The sequence below is a fragment of the Tachysurus fulvidraco genome, chromosome 6 (genome assembly GCF_022655615.1).
Source record: "Tachysurus fulvidraco isolate hzauxx_2018 chromosome 6, HZAU_PFXX_2.0, whole genome shotgun sequence".
NCBI lineage: Eukaryota > Metazoa > Chordata > Actinopteri > Siluriformes > Bagridae > Tachysurus > Tachysurus fulvidraco.
In genome coordinates this window covers 18,519,977-18,532,097 of record NC_062523.1, presented here as the reverse complement: position 1 = coordinate 18,532,097, position 12,121 = coordinate 18,519,977, and the positions used below count along the sequence as shown (strand labels likewise).

Below are 12,121 nucleotides of genomic sequence, written 5' to 3'. Positions count from 1 at the left end.
CTTACCTACAATTTATTTTCTTTAAACAGATAACACCATTAGCAACCGAACACCTTCTAAAAATAATTATTTCCTTAGCACTGGCTATGTGCCAAAATCTTTAAACTAGTGGTTATTAACCCCTGATTAAAAAGCCATACATTGAGCCCCTGCCAGCTATCCAACTATAGGCAGATATCAAACTTTCCTTTTATTTCCAAGATAGAACAGGTAGAACAGGTTTTAGCACAGAAGTTATACTCACATCTACATAGGAATAACATTCATGAAATGTATCAGTCTTATCATAGCACAAAAACATGGCTGGCTAAAGTGGTAAATGAAACACTACTGGCCTTTGACCAGGGTTTTATCTCCTTGTTAGTTCTGCTTTTTGCTTTTGCATGCTATTCTACTTAATAGGCTAGAAAATGTTGTTGGTGTTAAGGAGACAGCCCAATTATTTGACTTATCATTATCAGTTAGTAGATCTAAAAAGTGAATTCTCTAAGCACACTAAGGTTACGTTTGGACACAAGGTTCTGTTTTAGGCACACTGCTTTTCTCTTAATATATGAGCCCTGCTAAATAAGGGTCTAATAATTATTTAGTTTGTATTTTCTTTTACACTAAAGAGTGATATAACTAAGAAAAAACTGAATTATAAAAAAAAAAAAAAAGTGGTGTTGTTCAACCAATGGGGTGGTTTCTCACTGACCTCTGAAAGGGGGAGGTAGAAAATGAGTGTGAGGGAAGGACGACACGAGGATCCCGACAAACGTGCACGGTCCAGGTGTAAATAGCACTGTAAAGCCTCACAACTGAGTTTGCGGACTACATACAAGGACATTGAACAGATAAGAGACTGCTAAGTAAAATCATCGTGAATGAACTCTACTGTATGTAGAGAGCGTAAGTGTCTGAGTGACTGCACTCGGCGTGCATGCGTTCACGTGAAGGACCAAAGATGACGCAGTTCTTTTAATCTCAGTACTACATGAGCTTTACGTGATGTATATAGTTTCAAAGTTACAGAAGATGAACTATCATAAAGTTTAACGAGTGTACAAATGTTGCAGAACGGTTTGCAACGGCAATAGTCATATACAGTGAGTGAGCAACGGAGAAATTGAAGGCTGCGCAATTCTTCGGGAGAGACCGAGGCCGCGTGGTGACTTATGCTGCAACTTTGCCTCGTTTACTGTGTTGGATGGATGATTCGCACAGTGTTTGTTCGTGGATGGATGCCAGGGAAAACCGTATCGGCTGATCGGATAATAGTGTTATGTGGGTGCTTCGTTCTCAAGTTTCACTATAAACTGTACACACATTCACATGAGCTCCAACGTAGAGCGCTACGAGAGACTTAAATCCCAGCTGGGTAATATTTCTTTGTTGTGGTTTTGTTTTGTTTTTTGTTTACATTTGTTTGAGTTAATAAATGTTTGTTTATTGTTATATTGTTAATCTATAAAATATATAAAGTATATAAAACTATATACATCATGTAAAGCTCATTCTCATGTAAAGAAAGAGACTGGTAAAACGGGGCCTGTTATGTAACTTGAGATTTATTTTAGAGTATATTACAAATGCCTTTGCTATTATGTGGTTATAATTAACTATTTTCTGAGTGATAGAAGAGAACATTTAAAAGAAACACTGAAGTCTGAAGCCCGGGGTTAATTACAGTAGTTTTTGAGTTACTTTGGTAGTAAATATATTACACCTTAAGTACATTTAGATGTGCCTCTCACGTATAAAGTTAAATTGTAAGTTTCCCTAAACATAGTTTGAGCCAGTTAATCAGTGAGAGGGCAACAATACCTTTTGGTACAATTATTCGTAAGCATGGTATTAGCTTCTACTGTAATGCTGAAGACACACAGCTCTATGTTTCAGATAAGTCAGATAAGAGACACCGACTTATTAAGACTGTAAATGTTTAAGGACATTAGACAGTGAATGCTTACTAACATTCTCCTGCTTAACTCTGACAAGTGCTTGTACTAAGACCACAGGCAACCAGATGTAAGCTTTCAGATTACAGAGTAACTCTGGATGATTTTTCTGTTTCATCATAAAAGACCTTGGTGTGATTATAGACTCCAGTCTCTAACTTGAAGCATATGTAAATAATATCACAATGATAGCCTTCTTTCATCTCAGAAATATTTCTAAAATAAAAAAATATAATGTCAATAAATGATGCAGAAATACTAGTTCACACTAGGTTTGATTATTGTACCACTTTACTATCTGGTTATTCCATTAGGAGCATAAACAGTAGGAGCTACATGTAGTCCAGAACAAAGCAGCTAGTGTCCTAATTGAAACCAGAAGATATGAACACATCGCTTCTAAGTCAAATTTTGCATTGATTATACTGAATGATCTCAATGCAAAGTACGGAGAAATCTTTTGTTTTGTTTTTTCTGACCCACCACACCTACTTTGATCAAAAGTCACAAGCTATTTAATAAGGCTACAGCAGGGGGCAGAGCTTTTTCTTACAAAGCCCTGCCGTTATGGAACAGCTTTCCAATTAGTGTTTGGGACTCAGACACAATCTGAGTGCTTGAAAGTCCAGACTGAAAACACATTTGTTTAGTCTAGATTTTTAATGAATAGCTTTTCTTAGGTAAATGATCAGATCTAGAGGTTTCATGGGCAAAGTTGTTTGGGAAGTTTGAATGCTGTCACTTTATCACTCTCACAAATTGCTCGTGCTTGCTGACTATAGAGTGGTTGGACGCCCGGGAAGCCTTCATGTCTGTGTCACCTTCTAGCTTTCCCATTTAGTTATGCTGTCATAGCTAGTCTTGCTAGAGTCCCTGCCTTCACCTTACACATAATTTACATTGTTTAATTACACCAAAAAATGATTACAAGCATACTTATTTTTTCTCTTTCGAGCTACACATGCCACTCCAGAGCCCCCAGTGTTCTGACCTCCCTGTGTGACACCATCCTGACGCCCTACCCCTTGGTCGCTTGGTGGTGCACTATGCTGGGGATAAATCTGAATGGACAGCCCATGACCCATGAGACTGCTGTGGATAGATCCACTTGGAGACAACCAACCACATATTCAAAGTGTTAAATCTATAATGAACTCAGAAATTACACTGACCTCTTAGTTACACAGGAGCTCTTGGTTGCACAATTCCACTTGACTACAAACTTTTGTGGAAAGGACATCATTTACATTTACATTATTAACTGCCCAGTGTTACCCAAATAAGGTTGGTTTTTCTAGTCTGTTTCCTCTCAAGGTTTCTTCCGTAAATCATCTTAGGGTTTTTTCTTGCCACTGTTGCCTCAGGCCTGCTCATTAGGGATAAATGTTAGAGATAAATAATAACCTAATATTAAACTTAATTTTTTTTTCTATACTTCTGTAAATCTGCTTTGAGACACTGTCCATGGTTAAAAATGCTATGCAAATAAATTGAATTGAATTGAACGATGTCATCATTTAGGAAACATTTGCTTCATTAAATGCAAGAGGTAGCTGCACAAATTGCATCAAGTCAGGTTTTGAATGATGAACATAATTAAGGCTGTGAGCTAATGAACCCCATTGTGTCTGTAAATAATATAACTATTCCACTGTCACTATCCATGTATGAATAGCTCCATAATCACCACTTCCCATGCTTTACTAGAAAGATAAATTGATTCTTAAAAGCAAGATTTACTCAGTGACAAGTATATGCTTAGCACCCAATAAATAAAAACATTACTAGAAATCTCAAGCTTGGTCGATTCATTATTCAGAACAATTAGAGATGTTCTAATCGAGTGCCGATGGATTGCTAGCAATTATCACACGTCTACATCATACAAGGCACTGACAGTGTAACAGAATAACTGCTGAACACGCCATCCTCAGAGCATTGAACTGAGAACAGCACTTGTTTCATAACTCTTTACATCTGTGGCGTTGGCTGGGAACTGCTCCTCAGGATTCCACAGTTTCTCTCACACCCAGGAAAGGTGATAATGAGAGTGGCTTCATGCCATCGACCTCACATCATCACTGCCTGAGCCAAGTCAGTTTACAGATCCACACATGCATGCACACTTATTTCTAAGCACCGGTGTAATGCTGTAACTAACCGTTGTCTAACCTTGCAATCCTTCTCTCAATATAAGTTACTGCAAACATCATCTGTCTCTCCAGTGTGTTATAAATGAAAGCCACATTTGATGATGTGTCACACGTTTACAGAAAGAAAGACGCAATATAATCGTCAAACTGCCTACACTCCGATGACATCAGAATATTTTAAAGCAGAATATATTTAAGGAGGGTTTGGTCTGACATAAAGACTCAGACACACACACACACACATGCATACACGTAGATACAAAGGAACACACATATATATGCAAATTCCTATCCTCTCGATTGTGTCTGAAGCTAAACATGGCACACACAAATGTTTGGAAATGCATGGTAATGAGGACTGAGCTTTCGTGTTTGAATTGGCTTTAGATCACACACTTCACATGCTGTGCTACTGAACTCTGCTCCAGCTCACAGCCTGACTTACCCATGGATTTGCATTTATATCTGCTAGTGGGATTGTTTTGTTTTTGTTTGTTTTGTTTTCAACTAGAATTTAATATGCACATTAGTACAATAACAGAAAAGAGAATGGAATGAAATGAGCTATAATCATTGACTAGAGACCCTGCAGAAATCCTTTCAGGTCAGTGCTTTTTTTTGCCAAGTTAATTCCACCTCAGCATGAGAGCAGACACGCTTTATTCTGTACCTATTGAGTGGATCCACCACTATAGCTCTGGGGTGAGACATCTCTCCCTCTAACAGAGTTTTTCTCGTGTCAGCTGCCCTCTCCAGCCTGGCCACACTGATTGTCTTCCTGTAGCCATCATTCGTCCAGTACAGGTTATTTCCAATCCAGTCCACAGAAATGCCTTCTACATTGTCGAGATCTAATGAGAAAAAACAGAAAGACCAAAGCTTTAAGTGTTTGTAAGTGTGCCTGGGGAAAATGATGTATGTACAAGACAAAAATGATCTAGTACAAGACAAAACAATCATGTTTTTTGTCTGTAACAAACTATATATATATATATATATATATATATATATATATATATATATATATATATATATATATATATATATATATATATAATCTGTTACAGGCAAAAGAAACTCCTGTTAAAAAAACTGGTAGCAGCTTAAGAGAAGCACACACACACACACACACATCCTGTGTGTGTGTGTGTGTGTGTGTGTGTGTGTGTGTGTGTGTGTGTGTGTGTGTGTGTGTGTGTGTGTGTGTGTGTGTGTGAGAGTGAGTGAGAGAGTGTGTGAGAGAGTGTTAGTGTTAGCTGGTGAGAAATATTTAACACATTCAAGAGGCAAACAAGAGAAAGAGTAACATTAAACGTGTGTGTGTTTTTGTGTCTGTCTGTGTATATATGTGTGTGTGTGAGTCTCTGTGTGTGTGTATGTGTGTGTGTGTGTCTGAGTCTGTGTGTGTGTGTGTGTCTATGTGTGTGTGTCTCTGTGTCTCTGTGTGTGTCTGTGTGTGTGGGTGTGTTGGTGTTTGTCTGTGTGTGTGTGTGTGTGTGTGAATCCTGTGTTTGCAATTTTGCACAGTTAAAAATGACATTACATTTTTTTTAGAAATGCATTGCAAGTATTTTTGACTGAAAAAAACCCACAAATAAAATTCTCTCAAATCCAGGAGGGGCTATTAATGTATATTTTATTTTAAATATTATTTTCTATTCATATTCCTGCCTCGTGTTGGTTGGTACTTTTTGCATTTCGGGGTAACAATACTTTAAAATGCGATAACTAAACAAAAGAGAAATTTGATGATGGCTTTTTCCAGACTACCATATATTTATTCATCCCACAAACAATTTTCTTTATCATTGTATCGATAATCTTTTCATCAAAAAATTATCGTAATCAAAATAAATCATAAATAACATTTACCATCTTTGAGAATAGTTTCCCGGCTGCTGCCATCAGTCTTCTGGCGTCCTATCAAGAAACTGGTAGTGTCTGCAAAGTAAATGTATCCTGTTTCAGCATGATAATCCAGTGCTCGTGGATTTACCAAGTCCTCGACTGGGAGCATGTGTTCATTGATGGATTTAATATTTATATCCAGGCCACGGATAATTCCAGGTCGTCCCTTCCCGTAGAAAAGGAAAAGATCGTTTTTGGGCTCTGCAAATGTAAAGATAGAAAAATAGGTTAATCAACAGTTGTTTTGCATTTCACAAGCTCCTGAAGCTGTGGTGTGCATTTAAAATACTGACTGCACAACCGTCAAGGGACACATGAAAGGTGACCTCGCAAAAGATTCTTTGCGACTGAATACATAACTTATGGAATGATCTCCAATGGCACATGTTGGCAGTATGCCTGACAGGTCAGAGAAATGAATAGTGCAATCAGGAGCACTTAGTATTCCCAGACAAGATTTGTCTTGATTGAGCGGTTTCATTCATTTGTCAGTCTGCAGCGGTGTTATTCTTGTTAAGTGAGACTCTGCTTAAACAATAAATCCCCTGTTGACAGTTTAACACTGCAACGCAAGAAAAGTGATCAATGGGTTCACACCAGACCAATATAAATTAGGCTCTTGTCGCTGTGGGAATAATATAGAGGGCGGACATTGCGAGTGCATAATTGTAGGTCCTAATGCTGCCCCAGGAGAAGAGGACGATGTGCATGAGGGATATGGGGTGCTATAGGTGTGTGCATGTGTGTGTGTGTGTGTGTGTGTGTGTGTGTGTGTGTGCATGTATGTAGGGTGTAAAAAGACCTTCCCTCACTGTCAGCTTCTTTCCCTTAGAGACTCAGTCAGTGTGGGTGAGACCACACAGGCATTACTTCAATTTATCATTCTGAGCCAGAGAACTCTGCCACCTTGAAGACAATTAAGCGCTTTGAGACCTAGATATCATGATACATGGTGAGCGTGTGATGAAGGCAGGCAGTCATTTAGCACAGAGTCTTGTTAGACCGAGAGAGGACGAGGGGAAGACGGAGTGTCTAAAGAACATCTGGGTATAAATATAAATCAAACACATCACAGAAGGTGTGCAGTCTTCATTACTGGTGGTGCATCACTATAGCACTCTGGATAGCGTTATTAATTGACCCCAAATTTTCCTGTCAGCTACAAAATGTCACTAGACCACCTGGGGCTACAGATGCAGTGCCGAGTCAAAATGACATTATCCACACATAATGAATCGCACCTATAGCTGGTCAATAGCTTAATAGCATACCATCATTCTGAAGCAGAGCGATCTTGTTAAGCGTTCATCTTTATCTTTGTCAGTCAGAATCAGCAGAAAGATACAATGCCTGTGTTTAAGCCACTTAATTTTTCAGCTTGAGAGCACAACACAATGCATTACATCTACTTTGATATGCTGGTGAGTTGGAAAAAGATGAAAGAAAAGAAAAAAATAACGTGATTTCCACTTATGCTCCTATGATCAGCTCTAAAGCACTGAGTACCACGTTTCGTTGTGCATAATAAAATGAAAATTGATGAGCAATAGCACCTTAGAGTTACTGTTAGAGGAATGAGGAATGAGCAAAGTGCAAGCATACTGACTTTTGCAGGACTGGCCATCGTTCCCCAGATTGAAGCCAGTGCGGCAGCGGCAACTTCTAGATTTGTAGCTCCCGCTGAGGAGGCAGAGGTGAGCGCATCCACCTGCTTTACCGTAAGGGTTAACCTCACATGCATGACCTCTGACTGGAGAGAAAACACAGATGTTACACACACACACTAACAAACCTTAGTACAAAGCATTTTCACATGTTCAAAGTTTGTAGTTGATTTCAGAAAGGGAGCATCTAATGCACCGTGTCAAGCAAAGAGGTGCATCAAAGTGCCTCCTACATAAATGGATCAAACAGACTTTACCTTTCGGTTGAGTGAGTTTGTGGAAAACACGAATTGTTCTGAAGTTCCCCATTCTGGTTAGTATCTCCGGGTCTGTGACATTAAAGCGATTTATTCGTAATACGTCCACCACAGAGTCACCGAGGGATTCAGAGCGAGTTGCATACAAATAGTCCTCAAAGACAGATAATCCATGCAGGTACGCCACCTAAAACACAAAAAGGAGGCATTTCTAAAGACAACCAAAATCACAAAGCTGCTTAGCCAGGGAAAAGCTATGTAGCCAGCTGACTAAAACTGCCAAATCATACACTCCCAAGATTATTAGACTTACAGGGTTCCTAATTGGGCCTAATAGAATCCAATGAATACAAACTTTTACACAACATCGCTGATCATCCATGCCTAGCCTCAGTCTGTCTGGTCTTAATGAATCATGCCATGGCCTCCAACGTTTAATTCGTTCCAGCTGTGCCTAATGTCTGAACACAGACATGACACTTTATATAATCTGAATCTATATAAAGAGTGTCAGTGTGGATTAGAGGAGACAGTGCAGGGTCAAAAGGAGCGTGTGTTTCTCTGGAAACATCCTGTGCTCTGCGTGCTACGTCTCTACAGGTGAACAGCCTCTGACAGGGACAAGAAAGATCACACGAGCACTCTCACGCTCACCCGCCCGGCTTTTTTCCTATTCCTTTCCTGCACATGACCCAAGTTAAAACCTCATATTTACAGCACACTCCTTTTTTCTCTTTAAATGCTCTAAGAGTTCTACATGAGCATGACAATACACTGAAAAGGCTTTCATGAGTTCAAGCCTTATAACTTTGCCTGAATATTAAAATGCATAAAGATGAAAATGTCTTTTGTTCCATGGAGCCTGCATGTGGGTTTGAGGTAGTTTTAAGCAGAAAATTAGCATGTGAGAGTAGGGTTTGAATCATGCAGAGAGATGGAAAGGTTCATAAGTGTGGTGTGATGGAGCACTGAGAAAGCTTTTGAATGCTTTTGGAGAACAATGAGGTCACGAGGGCAAACACGACTCTGGAGGAAGTGGAACAGTGACTTCTTGCTGTGAAAATAAATCACATTATCAACCTGTCCCCTCCCTTATCCAATGAGAGATTCATAAGGTTTCTTTTGAATAATAATAATCCCTAATTATTGGTCTCAGAAGTGCACTTCAGGTAAAATATTTTAACTGTGTGAATCTATTTTGCACAGCCCTGTCTCTTATCTGTATATTCATTTAAGATAATTAATCCCGAATGTTGCAGAGAAAAGAAGCCAAGCAGATACAGTAGCTGCTGGAGATAAATGCCATAAACATTAAAATCAATACCTAATCTACAGCTGCCTTCTCAGCCATTTGTAAAAGTGGATGTGCCTCTGTGTGCCTTTATGCACTAATCTGCAGCAATTTTATATTATTTCAAACTATGCTTTCATGTAAAAAGCCATTTATCCAAAACTCAGCTCCTATTTTGTACACATGATGTAGCCATGCCTATTTTTCACACCATTTCCAAAAAAGAACCAATAACTTTTTCAACTTCGAAAATGTTTAGTAATTTGCATCCTCAGTACTTTTTTATAAGCCAATATTACTCAATATATCTAGAGTTACAACAAGGGTTTCTTCAGAACTAGTCAAGAAAATCTATATAAAAAAAACTACACCAGGTTACGTATTTAACCCGGTTCCTTGGAAGGGAACGAGACGCTGCGTCAGTGCTGACGCTATGGGAAGCATTCCCATAGCGTCAGCACTGACGCAGCGTCGAGTTCCCTCGAAAGGGAACTGTTGTTGAACATGATGTCACATGATGTCATGTTTTTTTGCCAGACATGGTGGAAAACATTACAAAAGCTTTATACAGGGACTGTTTACGTTGCGATTGCCCTTGTGAAATACCTTCACCTGTGTTTTCATAATAGACTTAGAATTTTTCATTGGTGGAAATTTGAGAAACAGGTGAAGAACATACTATTAAATGATTAATCTATGAGACAAATGATTTCTCACTTCTCACTTTCAAATGCAACTCATGTCCTTTAGTATGTCCTTTATATACACCATTGGGCAGAAAGTAGTTGTTATTTGAATCCATTAGCAGTTAGCAATTCAAATTATTTTTCAACCAAGTAACATGAATAAACAGTCAGTTAGTCTATTCTCTTTATTCTTTAATAGTTTTGTTCTCCTAATACACACAATATATATTTTCTTTAATAAATTGTGTGTCAAGTAATCAAGTCTCCATTCTGCTTTCACACAGATGTCAATCCTCAAAAAGAGTGGCTCAAATAATGGCACCAACATCACATTTCCTCCCCAAATTCAACCATGAGAAGTAAACTATGCAAGGTTTTCAGCATCATCTGCAAATATAATAACTTTAAAAGGTTCCAATGGATGTCTTCACAGAAGCCACAGCCTTGTATCCCCGTAGGTAAATTCATTGCCATGTTAACTAGAGCTTTTAAACCACCTACACAATGTAAAATAAGGCACTTAAATAAATGGGTTGTGTGAAAATGTAGAGGTTTGTCATTCACCATTCAACTCAGCAGAACATTTGGCACTCACTTGGCTTCCTTGGATGATGCTGTGTCTGTTGTTGCCATTGTAATCCACAACCTCAATGTAATCCAGATATGCATCTGCCCAGTAGACCAACTTCTTGACTACGTCCAGTGCCACTGTGGTTGGCTGCTCAACCTTATAATCCACAAGCCGGGTCCTGTTAGTGCCATCCATATGGCAGCGCTCCAGTTTGCCCACTTTCCCATAGTCTGTAAAGAAGAGCATCCTGAAACGAAGCAAGCACATTTTATGTTAAAGTGACAGTATGGGAATCTAAAGAAAGAGCATGCCAAGTGCATTTTAACTCTATAGCATGTAAGATTTTGAAATTTAAAAATTCATGCACATTCCAAAAAAAATCCAAATGGCATTTGACACAGTAAATAAGAAACCTAAATAATACAGACACTGTATAGTTCCTATATAGTTCCCTGTATAGTGTCTTTACTGAAAGACACTGCTTAGAATAAATAGTATTTGGTTTGAGATGTGTCCCAAAACTGGAAGGTATAATTGGAACCACTGTCAAGATCCCAATTATTAAAAATTTGTGTTTCGTGATTTAATTTTTTTTTTTTTTAGTTATATCACAGTGCAGGTGAATTTTTGAATTGTTGAATGTGTGCATTATTTTTAACAGCATAACTCAGACAGTAGTAGTACATGTTGTAACATGAACGATTTATATACAGTTTATATTATTGCTCTAATTATTACATAATTGTTTCAGTTATTACAGTTCATACACAGGGTCTTGCAGGGAAGATGCTCCATATAATCTAAAACTAATGATACACAGATTAAACAAATCTTTGCTTTAACGAATTAGGTGATGTGTTGATGTCTTTTTTTGTTAGAGTAAACTCATATCAGGTTTATGGAAGAAGTTTGTGAGTGTGTGGTCACGGTGCTTTGCCACGTTTCATAATGGAAAAGCCTTCAGGACGGAAGAATTTACAGTTTCTGGAGAGAAAGTTAAAGAACGTGAGAGCGAGCGAGAGAGATTGAGAGAATGTTAGAGAAAGAGAGAGGGTGACAGAAAGAGAGCGAGAAAGAGAGAGAGAGAGAGAATTGTGACTCTGGGGAGAAGACGACTGTTTATCATGGCTATAGCACAAGCAAGAACAGGAACTTGTCTATCGGACGTTCCACAACATTAAATTTAACTATAAACCATTAAAATGTGCGACGTGTCATTCTGTAATAAATTAAACACCGAAATTGCTGCAGTATGTACAGTCTTAATTCCTGAGGAAAAACACTCTCCTTTCTGCTCGTTTCTACAAACATCTTTTCTTTTAGCTTACTAGCTAGTTGCATTTTGTGCTCAAACGTGATCGCAATGTTCACCCAGAGCTTGTTTAGTGCTGTGTTTATTCAGCAAGATCATATCACTGCACAGATCCGACAGTAGCGAGCTAGTCAATAATGCTAGCATGCTACATAAAACATAAATGGAAGGAACAATGCTTTTCTTGTTATGATCTGCCAGCATGCTGCTCATACAGGTCTGCAGATTGAGTTTACAATTGCTCAGCAGGGCTCCGTATGTCTCTGCAAGCTATCTGGCTCAAAGACTGTTGAAGGGAGAAGCTTCACTGTTACAGTGCCTGCGGCTTTGTGGTAAGTC

At 38.6% G+C, this 12,121-nt stretch overlaps 1 protein-coding gene across 9 annotated transcripts in view; it reads right to left on the bottom strand.

Annotated features, from left to right (window-relative positions):
- lrp1bb (low density lipoprotein receptor-related protein 1Bb) overlaps positions 1-12,121 on the bottom strand; it is a 260,096-nt gene that overhangs the window by 120,737 nt on the left and 127,238 nt on the right. For all 9 annotated transcript variants that reach the window (XR_007140906.1, XR_007140905.1, XR_007140904.1 and 6 more), the window contains exons 7-11: positions 10,495-10,717; positions 7,923-8,109; positions 7,608-7,751; positions 5,966-6,202; positions 4,764-4,944 (exon numbers count right to left, since the gene is read on the bottom strand). Coding sequence is in view for 6 of the 9 variants with exons in the window: in XM_047815198.1 (XP_047671154.1) it covers positions 4,764-4,944; positions 5,966-6,202; positions 7,608-7,751; positions 7,923-8,109; positions 10,495-10,717 (972 nt within the window). In the remaining 3 variants the exon portion in view is untranslated. The remainder of the gene's footprint in view (positions 1-4,763; positions 4,945-5,965; positions 6,203-7,607; positions 7,752-7,922; positions 8,110-10,494; positions 10,718-12,121) is intronic.